Source organism: Patella vulgata, chromosome 7 (assembly GCF_932274485.2).
Source record: "Patella vulgata chromosome 7, xgPatVulg1.2, whole genome shotgun sequence".
In the NCBI taxonomy this organism is placed as follows: Eukaryota; Metazoa; Mollusca; class Gastropoda; family Patellidae; genus Patella; species Patella vulgata.
In genome coordinates, this window is record NC_065885.2 from 44797721 (window position 1) to 44817069 (window position 19349).

Here is a 19349-nt window from a genome sequence, read left to right on the forward strand (position 1 = left end):
CTTCGAATGAATTATTAGTGAGCAGAAATTCGCCAGTATATCCGTTATCACTCGTCACATCAGTCAGTTATATAGGGAGATGGCTCGTGTTTTCCTTTGGCGTTCGTCACTTCCGATTCTGGAAAACTGTATTACTCAGCTATCAAAGCAATGATCTCTGTGTAAAAATTATATTTGGAATGTGTTTAACCAGCTTTATCACATATGTGATAATGACTGGCACCAATATTGTCCTTTAAATATCCCCGTGTATAGCGAATAAGCAAAATTTGCCGTATGTAAATATACTGATTCTCGTAAATATACTTATTCTCGTAAAGATAATTATTCTCGTAAATATAATTATTCTCGTCTTCTGACAAGTTATTATTTGTGTCTTTAAATTTGTACCATTCAAATGTCAACCCAACCATTTCAGACTTCACGTCTAACTGTTTCACGCATAGTCCGTGCAGAGCAATAACAGCTCCTTGATCAATGTAACAATTCTATCACATGTAAAGGCGAGCACGGATGGGACAACTGTTCGGTTGCTTTATTTGAGAAGATACTGATATTACACTATAAAATTTGTCAATTTTTTCTTTGAAAATTCTGACAAATTGGTAGCTCTTCGGGAAGGTTGATCATATCGCTTACCCAGTTTGTGTATTGTACGATTTTATAATGGCTAGCAAATAATTTATGATATCTGAATACTTAAAGAACATATAGCTCGTTATTAGATGTTAGTTTTTAATAGGCCATTTTTTTTATGATAGTCGGATATCAATCCCAGATATCAAATATAAATCACATTAATTAGATGAACAGCCCAACGCACCTTTGAAATGAAATGGGGTTTAACTTCCTACTGTTCTGCTCCGAACTGGGCTAATGAAGACGGGCATACGCCATACAGTGTGCTATGAGGGAAATTTTGCCTGGACAGCGGCACTATGGCCTATTATTATATCGAATACCAACTGCTAAGGGATCTTTTATGTGCACGCCAATGTGTACACGGGACCTCGGTTTTTCTTCCCATCCGAACGACTATAACGAGCTATAATTATGTTCTTTCAGAAAGTATTCAAATATCATAAATTATTTGCTAGCTATTATTAAAACGTACAATACACAAACAGGGTAGGCGATATGATCAATTTGACAAATCTTATAGTTTAATATTAGTATCTTCTCAAATAAAGCAACCGAACAGTTTTCCAATACGTGCAAATAAGCTCGTGCATGCCTTTACATGTATAAATAGAATTGACGGCTGTCCTTGTAAGATCCTCCGTCCTGCATCACTGACCCGGTGGGTTGGATGACCGAATGGTTAGCACGTGCGTGCTGTATCATAAGGCTTGTCATTGAGTCAAGTGGCGTGGTTTTGAATCTCCGGTTGTACGTGACAAGGAGTAGGGTTGCCTGTCCAGCCTCGTGGGTTTTCTCCGGGTCCTCCTGTTTCCTCCCACTGCTTAAGACCCCCACGCGCCAACGAATTATTGAAATAAAATTAAACCATGTGTTGGTCCCGAAATGACCCTGTTTGTGTTGAGTGGACGTTAAACCTCATTTCTCTCTCTCTCTGCATCACTGACATGGGGGAATCACGCAGGAATATCTGGATGAACTTTCCCGGCCAATGCAGGGATCGAACACCCGACCTCCAGACTAGCGAAGCGAGCCAGCGTCTTACCCACTTAGCCATCGTGCCCCCCCCCCCAACGAACGCAGCTTTGAAACAAAGAGCATTGTAATTTTATATTTGATTAAACAATTACGTTTCCAACTCGTACGGAGAAGTAATTCAAATTCTTATTATCATCGGAGAGATGTTTTGCAAATAAAGGGGACGAAGTAATATTAATACTATAAATCGAAATTTTGTTACTATATATTATAGTGCGCTCTTCCATGTAACTTACTTAGGGACACTTTACAAACTGACAATTTAAGTAATAGTTATTAGCACACTTTCCAAGGTGTATCGGTGAATATCAGAACAGTTTTGGTCGAGGGGCCCAGCCGAGGCGGCTCCCGACCAAAACTGTCCTGATATTCACCAATACACCGAGGAAAGGTGCTAATAAGTTACTTACATCACATTTCTATCGAGTATTGTGAAGCTCTTCCATGTAACTTACTTAGGGACACTTTACAAACTGACAATTTAAGTAATAGTTATTAGCACACTTTCCAAGGTGTATCGGTGAATATCAGAACAGTTTTGGTCGAGGGGCCCAGCCATGGCGGCTCCCGACCAAAACTGTCCTGATATTCACCAATACACCGAGGAAAGGTGCTAATAAGTTACTTACATCACATTTCTATCGAGTATTGTGAAGCAAAATGTGAAAAATAGTATTTATTATCGAGTCGTTTCAACCAAAAAGTGACAAATACTTTCTGCTCTTTTATTTATCCCTTTCTGAGCCTCACGTTACATTTCATGGTAGAATGATTTCGCAGTGGAGAGACGACCTGAGTAGTATTTACACGTGCGTCTTGCTATAATATTCTGAGCGTAAAACAATCACGTGTTTGTTTAGACCACATCGTCAAAACAACTTGTCTATGGCGTAGAGGACTGCGATATTATTAAATGTAGTGTAAAGGAAATGCAAAACGTGGGTCATTCCTGGTGAAAATATGCATCGGCGGATGGTTCTTCCGTTGAAATTTATTTGTAATAAAGTTTATGACTTTCTAGGCATTTTTTTTCATCCTGCTTATTTTCAATGCCTGTGAAGTGTCCAGCAAGAGAACTGCGCCTTCTATCATCACAATTAATTAAAATAATTATTCAATATTCTAATTTATATATTTTGCATATTAATATAAATCAAACCAAATTATGAAATAAATGCCAATTGATATGTATAATAATTGATTTTTGTAGTATGTTGTTATGTTAATTTAATGTCATTGTATATGTTTTTGAACTGCCATGTAGTTCCCCCCGGTTTCTTTTGTTACTATGATTTTGACTAGTTGTTTCATGTACATTATCCTTGTGCATTGTATAGAGCCATCGATATCAATTGCAATCTGGGTCGGACTAAACGTCCGCTACTTATTGCTTGATAGGTATCTAAAACAGTATAAAAGTATCCGTGTATCAGAAATGAACAGTACTCCTTCTGTATATTTCTGATACACGGATACTTTCAAGCATGTATTGAAAATAAACAGGACAGTTTTATCAAAGGTTGCCAGTGGCAACGAGTAGAAGTGTGATATAATCTTAAAAAAATCAAGACAACATCTTAAACTAAATGGTAGATTATTCAATAAAACAGATACGCCTGTATCAAGAGATAGTTTGTTACTGGTTGCAGTAAATTTTACTATACATGTTTGTATATGTATTTTATTTACATGCCATAAAAAGTTTTAACCATAAATTACCTTATTTTTTAGTTTGCACGATTTTTTAAGTTAGCGAAAACAGTCAATAAATCTATAAACAAAATTAACAACCCTAATTCAGACAGCAACTTCTAATACACATTTTGGTTGAAATAAATACTCAATGATCAATCAACCATAATAAAAAGATGGCAATACTTTCCCCCAGTTTGACTGTATATACAGAATACTAATGCTCTAATATTGTATTTTAAAAAACGATTGGAAATGTAGACGGTGTTATTGATGAACTATTTAAATGTTCACATCATATCCCAAGTAATTATATCGTCTAGTTCTATCAGGAGCAGATCCATCGTTCAGTAATTATAAGTTTATGGAACTTTAAAATCTTCGCTGAATCCACGGGACAGATACAATACCATGCTGATTTTTTTTTCATTTCGGCGCCAACGGCTCGGCCTTCAATGCATACCATCAATCAGAGGTCAATATGTGAAATTGCGCGTTTAATCAAATGAAACAATGTCTAAAATGATTATAAAATAAACCTGACATTGCTTTCTGATGTGGCTGGGTTATTTCAGGTTCCAGTCGTAAGAATAAGAAGACAGTACATGTATATTTACATAAAGCAAATTTGACTTATTCGCTATATACCCCGGGATATTCAAATTGGGGTCTACCTGTTCGATATTTATAAATGACGATGTTGCATTTTGTGCGATAGATTAAGGTCAATATTTTTATTTTATTAAATGCAACTTTATCTGTAAGTTGCTTGACTATATGGTACGCAGTATAAACGCCAGGTATAGTCGAAAGAATAGAAGACAAGTTATAAGACTTTGGTCCTTAAGACAATATTGGGTCTTTGAAAAATTGTTGGTTAACTCTTTCTATAGAGTCAAATCCCACGTACTAATAAAAGCGAACGACATGTTTATATGTAAAAAAACAGTGATATTTTGTTAAAATTCTAACCATTGTCAAAATATCCATCAAATTCTATCTGTTTATGACATATGTTTGGAAGACCAAATAAGGTAATGTTCTCCCCCCTGGTCTTGGGAAATGGGGAGGTTTATTCCATATTTTGGATTGAAATTAAAGTCAAGGTCGGTCTAGGACGTGCAGAAATTAAGGGGTTATAAAAGAGGGTGTTGAGTGATACTGATCAGAGCTCACCCAGGTATTCCGAGCAGCTATCATTCATTGAGAACGAGGAACCTTTGAAGCCAATCCAGCTTAATAATAAAGTTGAAGAAATCATTTAACCTGTAGTTTTATATATTAGCATCACGAAGAAAACACAACAAGGAAGTCCAATCTACAAAGTCTCAAAAAATGATTACGTGTCATATCGGGCGTATGTGCTTCTTTGATATGTTAGATCACGGGACAATTCTGTAATTGCATAAAAACGGCTATTATAAATTACAAGTTCTGGAATGAGGATAGTTGGATTGTATGGGATGTAAATTTAGTGAAAAGCTGAAGTAATTTTAGTTTAAATATATCATTTGTGTGGAAATTAACACTGTTCGGTTGGTTGTGCCGCATTATTTATCAATATGGAGATTTCAGTTTGAAAGTAAAATGCACAATTTACGCAACGTGGCACATTTTTATAAATTTAATAAATGTCAAATGGTGAGTGCGAGTCTTTTTAGTAAAAAGCAGAAATATATTTCTGTTGTTTTTGCTGGATTTACTCTCTATATTCCCGTGGATATTCAAATTGGGCGCTGACTGCTGGGTATTTATAAATGACAACATTACATTCGCCTTTCCGTATACGATAGATTAAGGTCCGTATTTTTATTTCATTAAATTCAACTTTATATATATGGTATGCAATACAAAAGACACATAAGAGAAACGTAGATCATAGCGAGCACACACGCCTGTCTAAAGACCTGTCTTTAATTATACAAAGACCTGCGTAAAACACACGGTCTAATGATAAATTGCACGGTAAAACAGTTTTTTACAATAAATTAATGTATGATAATAAGAACTAGTGTCGCATTGCACGACTGGGAAAGTGACAACAATAAATACAGATATGTATATGAAAATAAGAACTATGTGCTACATTGTAAAGTGGGATGCCAAATGAGACAAACATAGAGAAATATGATAGGTATGGTGTCATGAAGAGACCTTTACTTAGGATAGCCCATAAAGCCTGACCTATATAACATCCGTTGCTTATTTCCAATGGGGTCCAAAGTTGCCAAGGTCGTGTCAGGTCATCATTGGGAGGCAAAATTTAATAAACATGCCACCACAGCATTGTATCACAAATAATAAAATATATTTATGTCTACATGTTATACATCAACAAATTTTATTAATAGTAGATTATCAAGCTTGTAGTATCACAGATTAACATTGTTTTAACATCAAATACTTCTTGGCTGCAGCTTTAAAGCTGTAAAGTGAATCTAAAGACTTAATATCATTTGGTAAATCGTTCCAGACACTTATGGCGGTATAATAAAATGATGTGAGTTGATCTCTACCCGAGCATTTTGGAACCGCAAAATTGAATAAACTAGATCTTGTGCCATATTGATGAGTATCTCTAACACATTTGAATTTTGATTTAAGGTATGATGGACAATTATTAAGAAAAATCTTATGTACGTGTTTGAGTTTTAACTGTTTAACTCGGTTTACAACATTAAGTATATTCAAATCAGAATATGAAACATGATCTCTACGTCCTAGCCCATTCACAAATCTAAGAACCTTATTTTGAACAACTTGTAATTTATTTTTAAGTGATTGATTCACACCAGAATACCAGGCTGAGCAGGCATAATCAAAGTGGCACTGAATAAGTGCAGAACAAAGTAAATTTTTGTTTTTTTTGCTAAGGCATTTATTATACCGAAACAGAAATTTTAATCTTGAATTTGCTTTCTTAATAATGCTGTTAACAGTGTCCTCAACAGACAGGTATTTGTCAAAACGTAGAGCCAAATATTTAAGGTTATCTGTTGCTTTTACGGTATGGTTATTGCAGGTTATTGTAAACTCTTTAATACTTCTTAGTTTACATTTAGGCCCGAAGAGAATACACTCGGTTTTACCGAGATGGAGCGACAGTTTATTATCGATGAGCCATTCTGAACAGGAATCAAGAGCACAGCCAAGTGTTTGTGAAACAACTTCAGGATTCTGATCGGAAAATAATATTGTACTGTCATCAGCGTATAGAATAAGTTTACATTTTGAGGGGATACTGATAACCATATCGTTTACATAGCACAGAAATAATAACGGTCCCAGGATACTACCCTGGGGCACGCCACAGGTTATGGAAGCAGGTTCGGATAATGTATCACCAATACTGACTACTTGTTTCCTAAATGACAGATATGAACAAAACCAATCAGTGGACTGAACGTCCATCAGTTTTAGTTTCTCACATAAGACATCAGGATCGACAGTGTCAAATGCCTTCTGGAGGTCAAGCATTATCATCCCTGTAAAAAGACCTTTTGCATTTTGGTCTCTCAAGTGGTCGAGAAGGTGCATCAGACATGAGTCAGTACAGTAGCGTCCACGAAAACCGGACTGATACTCATAGAGAAGGTTGTTTTGAGTGAGATATGACTAATTGAATGTAAATAGATTTTTCAAGTAATTTTGAGACAATACTCAGGACACTTACTGGTCGATAGTTACTTACGTCCAAAGAGCTATTCTTTTTGTACAAAGCTTCAAATCACCAGGTAAGGTGTTTTCTGATATAGATAAATTGATAAGAAATTGAATGTGAACTTTTAAGACGTCAGCGCCATCTTTTAAGAATCTTGCCGGGATCTCATCGAGACCTGTACTTTTTTCGGATTAAGAGAACAAAGTTGCTTGTAAATAAAATCTTCAGTTACATGATGTAAATTAAAAGTGCTTTTATGTACATTCTTTTTGGTGTAAAAATTCTGTAACAGAAGTGATTTGAAGTTAAACCGATTGCTAGGGGGAGGTAACTTTTGCACAAGAGTTGATGCAACCGTTGTGAAGAAGTTATTGAAATGTTTTGAAACAGACTTTGGGTCATGAATATTAGTGTCATTTACATTTAAGACAATGTTTGCTTTATCCTTTTTATTGTTTTTATATCCAAGATCTTTAAGATTTTGCCAAAGTTTTTTTGAATTATTTTTGTTCTCTTCTAATTTGTTTGCTAAATATGTTGATTTAACTTTCTTTATTACTCTTTGTGTTTTATTTCTAATTTTACAAAAGTTTTTGTAATCATTTAGATTTTCAGTTTTTCTGAAATGGCTAAGATGCCAATCTCTTTTTGATATCAAATCTAGAATTTTACTATTTATCCATGGTTCAGTCCTTTGTTTTAATCTAATGTGTTTAATAGGTGCCACAGAATTCAATACTTCAGTAAATATATCTTTGAAACTTAACCAAGCTTCAGTGACATTTGTGCTATTAAGAAGATTTTCCCATTTTGCTTCAAGTAATTTTTGAATAAATTCCTCTTTGCAGTATTGTTTTAAAGATCTAATTTTAATTGCATTATGCTTATTAATTGGGATCCTGTTACATTTCCTAGTACAATAGGTAATGTAATGATCACTGAGACCTATATTTATTACCCCAGAATTACAAATTTTTTCACCAAAATTGGACAATATGTGATCAATAATACTTTTAGTTGTTCCTGTCACTCTTGTAAAGTCCACGATTATCTGTCGAAAGTTATAAAGCTTTAGAATGTTATTATACAGTTTATACAATGGGCTACACTTTTTTGACAAGCATATGTTAATATCACCTAGGAGTATGGTTTCATTGTCAATGTTCAAATTCGAGATAAGTGTTTCAATGTATTCCAGAAAGTTATTTTTCTTAGGTGGCCTATAAATAGTTCCAACAAGTATTGGTTTGGTTTTAGGTAATACAAGTTCAATAAACACGGATTCAACATCATTATGTTGCAGATCTGCTCTGTTGGTTGTGGCCAAGTCTGATCTAAAATATAAACATACTCCCCCGCCCTGTCTATTCCCATCTTTTCGTACTATGTCATAATTGTTAATACTAACTTCGGTGTAAGTAACACTGTTATCCAGCCATGTTTCAGAAATTGATATAACTTCTGCCTTAGAATATGACGCAATTAGTCGCAGTTCAGATAATTTGGGTAGTAATGATCGAACATTTACATGAAGAAAGTGTAGTCCTTTATTCGAAGAGCATTGGAATAAATCACTGGAGATATCCGTGGTACTGGAACTCGGTTGTTTTACGTTTTCCTGGGTTTCAATGTTATCATGAAAAAATGGTAGGTTTGCAAAGCTACACTGGTAACATTCAATTTCATAGGATAGAGAACCCTTTAGATTCAATTTGTTCACTATAGTTCGGGATAAACACTTGGCATGGGTACAGGAAAAACATGTTGGGCATATTACTACTTTGGTTCGTTTGTTTATTTGTATTGAGAAGACGACACAAACATTGGATTGTCTCCCTTCTCTTCTTGTTGATGTATTACTATTGACATAATTAGTCCTACTGATTTGTTTGGGGCCGGGATGGGGATGAACAATAACATCGCCACACTAGAGTACACATAGAATATATACCATAAAGTATCTTAAATCAAGCTTTAAGTGGAATTGTTTATTCAAAATTGTTGTACTGGCTGTCCTGTCACTTGAATGCAAATGGCGGGTGTAAACAAACTGGGATCGAGTCTCATATGATACTGATTCATTGAAAATTTCACTAAAATGATTAATCAAACCATAGAAATGCTGTTGCAAGTTGTTACGGAAGATGTTATGATGAGCTGTACAAGCTTCATAGTGAGGATAGATGAAATTATTTATGACAATTGATGAAATTAACACAGTTAAAATAATTCTGCCTCCAAACGATTTCATGACCATGACCTTATAATGCAGCGGATATGTTCCAAGTTTCCGATCCTGTACCTCATGTCAATTTCCCGACATATATCCGATAGGCTTCGCAAGGATATTTGGACGGAGAAGTTTGTGGATTTGTCATTACTCCTGCCAGGTAATATTATACAAACGCAGTTAGCATTGAATATTTCTGACACAGATGATGAACCAACTATCAAGATTTCTTCATCACCGAAGTCCAAATTGTTATCGATTGAGCTTTGGCAGAAAGCCTTTTTGATTTTTATGGATGTAATGATACAAAAAGATCCACTAGTAGCATCCAAGTTATTATCGTATTCCTCACTCATATCTGAGTTGGCACAGAATTACGGCGGCAGGTCCTTTTTGTATTATGATACAGAATTTCGCATGTTGCGTCAATCAACCCCTTTCCCGTGGGATTTGATGCATGCCGACCTATGGTTAAGGGCTACGACTCTGTTTAGCGCTACATCTACTAGATCTGTGTAACACCAAGCCTCACACACCCAAGTTTCAGGTGGGCGGGGAAGTACCTGTTGGCATTACAACAAAATGCAGGGATGTAAACATCAAAGATGTGATTTTTCACATGTATGTAGCCGTTCTGGTTACAAACACCCTGTGTTTCGTTGTTTTGCTAAGGTTAAACAGAATGCTCCCAGGGGTGGGAATACCTTTGATGACTCAGCAATGAATCCACACGCCTACCCTGCACCGAGTTATCCATCCATCCCGATTTCTGTCCCACATTCAAATATGCTAGCCAGAAATGTGCAACCAATCCCTATCACTGCTGCCTTATCAAATTCTTCGGTTCAGAGTGTGTTACAGCCACAAGTATCTTCTGGCCTTAAATCAGTTCCCGCGCCTTTACAATCGCTGCAATCGCAACCCGAAACGGGATTGCCAGTGTCAAAATCCCGTTATTCATTTCGCAAAATTAATCCAACCTCAAGTAACCCCAATCGATTCCAGTAGACTTAACGAAGTGTTGCTTGGCTACGTCTTGGAGAAAATTTTTTTAGGCCAGGGCTTTACTTGGGGTTTTAGGATCCCATACAATGGGGAACGGGTGTTTTCTTGGGCTAGGAACCACTCCTCATGTTATCAAAATAGGGACATTCTGCTTAAGAAATTGAATGATGAGCTACAAACACATAGAATCATGGGCCCCTTTTTAGAACCCCCTTTTAAAAATTTACGCTGCCAGAGTTGCCAGACTTTTGAACGCTTTAGTACCGCGCTACATTGGATTATGGAAACCAAATATAATGCATCCCTAAGTCACATGATTGATGACTTTTTCTTTATTGGACCAAGAGGGTTGGATGGCTGAATGGTTAGCGTGCGCGCGCTGTATCATAAAGTCTGTCATTGAGTCGACTGGCATGGTTTCGAATCCCCGGTTGTACGTGACAAGGAGTAGGGTCGCCTGTCCAACCTCGTGGGTTTTCTCCGGGTCCTCCGATTTCCTCCCACTGCTAAAGAACCCTACGCGCAAGCGAATTATTGAAATAAAATTAAACCATATGTTAGTCCTGAAATGACCTAGTTTGTGTCGAGTGGACGTTAAACCCCATTTCTCTCTCTCTCTCTTATTGGACCACCTAGCGGGTCAGTGTGTGCCGATTCCTTGCACAATTTTATGACACTTGCGCATTACCTACATATCCCCATTAAGACGTCCAAAACGGTTGAACCTACTACAAACATAATCATTTACGGAATTGAGATTGATTCCATGCAGATGGTTAGCCGCTTACCGGAGGAAAAAGTAGTTAAGATTAGAGCTGCTTTGTCTGAATTCCTAAATAAAATAACGACAAAGTTACACTTCAACAACTTCAGTCCCTTCTAGGCCTCTTAAATTTTGCCACCTTGGTAGTTGTCCCTGGTCGTACATTTGTTCGCAGATGGTATGATCTTACCATCGGGGTTACAAAGCCTTATTACAAAATAAGATTAAATAATTCTGCTAAAGCTGATACAAGGTTATGGTACGAATATATGCAGGGATTTAACGCCGTTGTATGTTTCTGAGTGATGCTTGGTTGGGTTCAGATTATTTGAAGTTGTTTACTGATGCGGCATCATCCGCAGGGTATGCAGCAGTGTTAAATTCAAAATGGTTTTATGGAACATGGCCTCAAGAAATGCAGAATATGAGTTTTAATGTTCAGGAACTTTTCCCAATTGTTCTTGCAATTGAACATTGGGGACCTTTATTGCGAAATCATAGAATCCTCATGTTATCTGATAATGAGTGTGGTGTGTTTGTTATAAACAAGGCCACTTCAAAGTGTCCACATTTAATGAAATTGCTTCGTCGTCTAATAATGGCTGCTATAAAGTACAATATATTTGTCAGGTCAAAACATATTCCAGGGAAGTCTAATCTTGTTGCTGATTGTTTGTCCCGTTTTAAATTTCAGCAAGCCAGGCACTGGGCTCCATGGTTAGATGCCAATCCTCAGGTTTTGAATCTAGATCATTTGAAAATTTAACACCATCTGCACTTAAATTAATTGGCGCAGCTTTAGCCCCATCTTCTAAAGCAAATTACTTCCGAGCATGGGTGAGATTTGTATCATTTTGTAAGGACAGTAACTTGTCTCTGTGTTTCCCTCTTCCTAATCAACTTGTGGTTAATTACTTTGCTAATATGTTTTATTCGGGTTTTCACCAAGTACAATTGCATCCCATGCATCTGTTCTAGCGTTTGTTCAAAAGCTGTTGGGATATCCAGATACCATTAATTCCTTTATGTTAAAAAATCTCTTAAAGGGTGCTCGAAAAATGCATGTACCTTCACAATCCCGCTTGCCGATTACTTCTGACATACTGACTCGCATTATTTGCGCTATTCTATCTATGATCTAGAACACCATGTGAATCTACTGTACATTAAAAATCTTACCAATTAAATTGTTATCGCGCACAAAGCAGCGAAATTCCATTCCTGGTTGAATATCTATCCATTTCCTTAAAACAAGCTCATATTTAATTGGATCTTGTGTTCCACAGTCTTCACAATGAGTGAATCTAAAATAACAAGCCAACAGTGAGGCTAATGTCCCCCGCCGAAATTCCAAAATAAATAGATGACACATATTAATTAATCGCCCATTTATTTTTTTTCAAAAGTATCAAGCAATCAAACTGATTATCAACTATTAGTAGGTCAAAGTAATGAAAAAGATAGGTTGCCAGGCAACAAAACATACTCCCACAGCAGCTAAATCGTCCGAGCAGTCGACAAGGGTTGTCACATATTTATTCTTTTGTAGGTAATTAGGGGAATTTAATAGACAATTTCTAACAGATGACATTATAATTTTTGTCGTTTGAGGGTTAACAATGTTCTAAAAACTAAAACAAGAGCCGTAACTCTGGAAGTGATCCACAGAAATTGTTGAAATCAGACAGGCTTTTTCGTTTTACTAATTCAAATAATGCATATAAATTTCATACAGATCGGATGATAACTTTTGTTGTTTGAACGTTCACAAAGTTTAGCAAAGTAAATCAAGGGCCATAATTCTAAACGTAATTGACGGAAATTGCTGACATTCAATAGGCTTCTTCATTTCACTAATTTAAATGATGCATATGAATTTCATACAGATTAGGTGATAACTTTTGTCGTTCAAGCGTTCACAAGATTCAACAAAGTTAAACAGGGGCCATAACTCTAGATGTAATGAACGGAAATTGCTGAAATTCAATAGGTTTCTTTGTTTTACTAATTTAAATGATGCATATAAATTTCATACAGATTGGTTGATAACTTTGAAGAAATTAACGGAAGTTATTGAAATTAAATAGGTTTCTTCATCTCACTATTGCAAACAACATATATCAATTTCAAAACAATCAGATGATAAATGCAGTCTGAAGAGTGTTCACAAGAAATTGTGGACGATGGGGGCGACGACAATATACGACCACATTTCCATGTGGGCGTATAAAAATGGGCCAACCTCAAAAAAACTGCAAGAAAATGTTTTATGGTTGTTTCCTGTAGTATATGGTCTAGACAAAAACATATCAAAAGTTGTCTGAATATGTTCCTTTTTGATGGTTTGTTAGCCATTTCATTTGAGGTTGTAGATGGATGGATAGCATTAATGCGGGCAATTGCTGCAACAGGAAAGCCAACAATGATTTATGGTCAGTCTAGACCTATATTATCACCAAAAACAAAGACCCAGTCTGAAATCTGTGATAAAATGGGTCAAATTGGCCAAAATTCAAATTGGTTGCTGGTTTGGGCTGGTAAATTTCAATTTCCACCCAATTATCATAATATGATCGATATTGGTATCAAAATATATGTTTTCGGAGTAACTGAATCCATTTCCATACATACTTTTGTGATAAGTGTTACCACTGAGTCAATATTGGGAGTTATTTTGGCGGGAAAGTTCGAATTTTACAAAAGAATCAGGTTTGGTGTCAAAATTTACCTTTTCGAGGTAGCTGAATCCATTTTTGTACATATTTTAGTGATTAAGTGATTCCCTGTGTCAATATAGGATAAATTCCAATTATGGATTTAGATTACAGATTAAGGAATGGAGGTTAATGATACTCCTACCTTAAGGCTAATACAATGACATTCATCGAGTATCAACTAAATTTCATTTGGAGTGTCGCCCAGCTCACTGTGGTAGCGGCGTATGGGTATGTCGACTGGGGACACTCCCAGGTCACTGCAGAAGTTGATCATGCCTTGAAGCACGTTGCTAATTTAATTCACAAACTGATTCAAATGTTGAGACACGATGGATACAGTATCGCCTGTTTGTCACATATGCAGTGAACCATTTGATAATGATCTGCCCAACATTATTTCGCAAATAACGGGTATTGAGAATGTCAATAAGGCGGCTAAGCGAAGAAATTATGGTCATGATTTCAAGCTCCTTGAAAAAAAATATGTGGAATGTCGCAACTTTCACTATTGCACAATGTTGTAACGCTATTGAAGTGGAGAAGCCTGTATCAAGGTCTAGACGGTCTGCAGTGCCAAAATCAATTTTTGCGCCATGTTGTCTTTTACTACATTGTCTGTAAGAAAGACTAGCAGACAGTCCATTAAAACAGATATAGCCGGTGACCGCTGCTACAACGCCTACTTTTTGGACGTGCCAAGACTGGACATTTGACGACTGGAAATTAATCTAGTGTCATCCGGTGTTCCTAAATAGATGACACTCATTAATTACTTGCACACCTAACATATTTATAAAGCATCTAGCGTTAAAATTCTTCATCACTCTGTGTAACCTAAGCAAAAAATCTCATTGCAGAGGCATGCTCTAATAAATGCAAACAAGCCGAAATCCCAAAATAAATAGATGACACATATTAATTATCTTGTCCCAAAGCATCGACCAATGAAATTGATTAGCTCTGCTTAACTTTAGCTTGATATGTTAATCATTGAAATCAGTCAAGACATTCACCTAATGAACATCTAACATCAGGTTTAAACATTCTACCTCAATTAAAAGCAGAGTTTCTATGTTCCAAAGTCTTGACCAATCAAATTGCTTATAACCAAAGTTACCGTGTCCCTAAAGCATCAACTAATCAGATTGCTTATCTCTGCCTATCGTAAGAAGACAATGTTCATAATCAAACTCCATCAAGGGATTCACCTAATGAATGCCTACACCAAGTCTGAACATTCTACCTCAATTAGAACCTGAGAGTTATTGTGTTCCAAAGTCTTGACCAATCAAATTGCTTATCACTCTGCTTACCCTCAGCAGAAAATGTTCATTATCAAACTTAGTCAAGGTATTGATGTAATAAAGCTATACACCAAGTGTCCCCACTCTCACTTAATAAGAACTAAAGTTATTGTGTCCCAAAGCATCAACCAATCAAATTGCTTATCTCTGCTTACCCTACGCAGAAAATTCTCATCTACGAACTCCACCAAGAAATTGACCCAATAAACACCTACACCAAGTTTGAACATTCTAGCTCAATTAGAAGGAGAATTATTGTGTTCCAAAATCTTGGCCAATCAAATTGCTTATCGCTCCGCTTACCCTGAGCAGAAAATGCTCATTATCGAACTTAGTCAAGGTATTGATGTAATGAAACTATACACCAAGTTTCATCACTCTCACTTAATTAGAACTAAAGTTATTGTGTCCCAAAGCATCAACCAATCAAATTGCTTATCTCTGCTTACCCTAAGCGGAAAATGCTCATCTTCGAACTCCATCAAGGTATTGACCTAATAAACACCTACACCAAGGTTGAACATTCTAGCTCAATTGGAAAGAGAGTTATTGTGTCCCAAAAAGTGTGACGGACAGACAGACAGACAGAAAGACGGACGGACGGACGGACGGACGGATAGACGGACGAACCCATTTCAATAGTCCCCTCATTTCTTCGAAAGGCAAGGGAAAAAAAAATGCAAAGATAGGTTGCCAGGCAACGAAACATACGCCCACAGCAGCTAAATTGTCCGGGCAGTCAACAAGAGTTGTCGCATATTTTTACTTTTTTCGGTAATGAAACATTTATAATACATTAAAATCTGATTAAGAGTAACAACTCATTAAGTAATTATCAGAAATTATACAAAACTTTTCACATCGTGAATTTAGCTGTTCAAGTCATAAAGATTCATTGAAAATCAACATACTTGTTCGTCTCAAGACCTTAAACACTGTGTAGTAATTATTGGAAAACGCTGAAAATCAATAGGCTTCTTTGTGTCATGACCTTAAACACTGTGTATAAATTTAAAGTCAATCGGATATTAACTTTAGCCTCTAGAGCGCCCACAAGATTTTTCAAAGTGATCAAGGGCCATAACTCTGGCAAAAATTATCGTAAATCGCTGAAAATCAATAGGCTTCTTCGTCTCATGGTCTTAAAAACTGTATATAAATTTAAAGTCAATCTGATATTAACTTTGACCTGTAGAGCGTCAACAAGAATTTTCAAAGTGATCAAGGGTCATAACTCTGGCAAAAATTATCAGAAATCGCTGAAAATCAATAGGCTTCTTCATCTCATGACCTTGAACACTGTGTATCAATTGAAAGCCAATTGGATATTAACTTTAGCCTCTAGGGCGTCCACAAGATTTTTTAAAGTGATCAAGGGCCATAACTCTGGCAGTAATTATCGGAAATCGCTGAAAATCAATAGGCTTCTTTGTGTCATGACCTTAAACACTGTGTATAAATTTAAAGTCAATCGGATATTAACTTTAGCCTCTAGAGCGCCCACAAGATTTTTCAAAGTGATCAAGGGCCATAACTCTGGCAAAAATTATCGTAAATTGCTGAAAATTAATAGGCTTCTTCGTCTCATGGTCTTAAAAACTGTATATAAATTTAAAGTCAATCTGATATTAACTTTGACCTGTAGAGCGTCAACAAGAATTTTCAAAGTGATCAAGGTTCATAACTCTGGCAAAAATTATCAGAAATCGCTGAAAATCAATAGGCTTCTTCATCTCATGACCTTGAACACTGTGTATCAATTGAAAGCCAATCGGATATTAACTTTAGCCTCTAGGGCGTCCACAAGATTTTTTAAAGTGATCAAGGGCCATAACTCTGGCAGTAATTATTGGAAATCGCTGAAAATCAATAGGCTTCTTTGTGTCATGACCTTAAACACTGTGTATAAATTTAAAGTCAATCGGATATTAACTTTAGCCTCTAGAGCGCCCACAAGATTTTTCAAAGTGATCAAGGGCCATAACTCTGGCAGTAATTATCGGAAATCGCTGAAAATCAATAGGTTTATTCGTCTCATGACCTTAAACACAGTGTAAAAATTTAACATCAATCGGATATTAACTTTGACCTCTAGAGCGCCCACAAGATTTTTTGAAGTGATCAAAGGCCATAACTCTGGCACTAATTATCGAAAATCGTTGAAAATCAATAGGATTCTTCATCTCAAGATCTTAAACACTGTGTATAAATTTAATGTCAATCGGATATTTACTTTAGCCTATAGAGCGTCCACAAGCAATTGTGGACGCCGGACGGACGGGGGCGACAATATACGACCACATTTCAATGTGGGCGTATAAAAAGGGTATAGTGGAGTGAGCAGGGGAGGTTATATGCCCCCCCCCCACTTTTCCGAAAATATGCCCTCGATTTTTGACAAAGTTACCTTAAATACTCAAGGAAATGCCCACTCTAAAGAAAACATTGTAGCCCCTTTTTCTATGGCCTTCCCTTGTTCCAACTACATCCAGAGATACTAAAAACCAATCTACAGAATATGTCTGTTTTTTATGATTTCCACGGATGACTTCCAGAATAGATTTCACACCCGGAATAATATTTCCATAATATTAAGAATCAATTAATTTGTCTTAGTTTTATTTATTTATCTAAATGAATACAGAAAAATTGCAACACGGGCGACAGGAACATGTTTTCAGGTTAGCACACTCAAGGCCAATATGCTTACCGCCGCCATGAACTCTAATCTGTAACCAGTAACTTGATCGTCTTCTCGTTCTTGGGGTTGTCAGTTTATACCACCTACCCCTCCCCTCTTTACTCACAGGTCGTTTAGTTCTTGATTGCAGCTAACTATTTCCACTTTCATATCTTTAGGACTTAATCATAATCCATTAACCAAGTGTCTATGTATGGTATGTCATGGCTCACATATACGTCAAATCGATTCTACCATGTGCCACAGAACTCAAATTTTCCCAATCCTGCCCCCTCTCCTAGGCCCTAGTACGTCCATGGCTCATTGTTGAACTTAGTCATGACTTTACACCAAGTTTTATTATGTCCTAAATTTTCTGCCATTGAAATTGTTATCTCCGCTCATTATTGAACTTAAATCAGGGATCTTAATCGACTCATTATTGTCGGACTCCAATACTTGTTACCTTTCCGTCAATTTCGGAATGGCGATAGGCAGTTCATTATCAAATAGTTCACTGCATATCAGGATCCATCTGTGTCGCATTATTTGAATCATTTTGTGAAATAAATTCACTGTGTGCTTCAATAGGTATGGTCATCCACATATTTTGACCTAGGGGAACCAGTTAATTACCAAAATGAGAAAATGAGTTGAAAATGGAATCAGCTGCTTCCAATATGTATATTTTGACACTAAATGTGGTCGTTTTGTAAAATTTGATTTTTCCCTCCAAAACTGGCTGCCATCTGGAGTTATTTCCCAATACTGACTCCGCAGTATAATTATTCACCAAAATGTGTATGGAAATGGATTCAGCTACCCCGAAAGGATACATTTGGATACCAAGCTCCATCATATTATGATAATTGGATACAAATTGACATTTTCCAGTCAAAACCGGCGGCCATTTTGAATTTTGGCCAATTTGACCCATTTTGGCACAGACCGACCATAAATCGTGGTCGGCATTTCTATTGCAGCAATTGTCTGCACTTTTGCTATCCATCCATCTACAACCTCAAATGAAATGGTTAACAAGCCATCAGAGAGAGAGAGAGAAATGGGGTTTAATGTCAACTCGACACAAACTAGGTCATTTCGGGACTAACATATGGTTTAATTTTATTTCAGTAATTCGCTTGGGCATAGGGGTCTTTACCAGTGGGAGGAAACCGGAGGACACGGAGAAAACCCACGAGGTTGGACAGGCAACCCTACTCCTTGTCACGTACAACCGGGGATTCGAAACCACGCCAGTCGACTCAATGACAGACTTTATGATACAGCGCGCGCATGCTAACCATTCAGCCATCCAACCCCCCAACAAACCATCAGAAAGGAAAAATTTTCATCGTGACGTCATAACGACCCAATATAACACCACTTGGAAACACAGCACAACACTCACAGAGTGATGAATAACTGTTGCTTTTATAATAGCATTGTCTTACACCTAAGCCTTCTCAAACAACAGCTTTGATAGAATATGAGCAGAAAAACAGGATTTTGGTCCAATGGCAGTCATTTTGATTGACGTCATATACTGACCGCCATGGAAAACGCATCACTTAGTTTTTCGTATAACAAAATGATCCTGTAAACATATCTTTTTTATTT

At 36.6% G+C, this 19349-nt stretch overlaps 1 protein-coding gene across 2 annotated transcripts in view; it reads right to left on the minus strand.

Annotated features, from left to right (window-relative positions):
• LOC126827959 (cell division cycle protein 123 homolog) overlaps nucleotides 1-19349 on the minus strand; it is a 273977-nt gene that overhangs the window by 36093 nt on the left and 218535 nt on the right. For both annotated transcript variants that reach the window (XM_056102465.1, XM_056102464.1), the window contains one exon: nucleotides 12208-12332. In XM_056102465.1, coding sequence (XP_055958440.1) covers nucleotides 12208-12332 — 125 coding nt within the window. The remainder of the gene's footprint in view (nucleotides 1-12207; nucleotides 12333-19349) is intronic.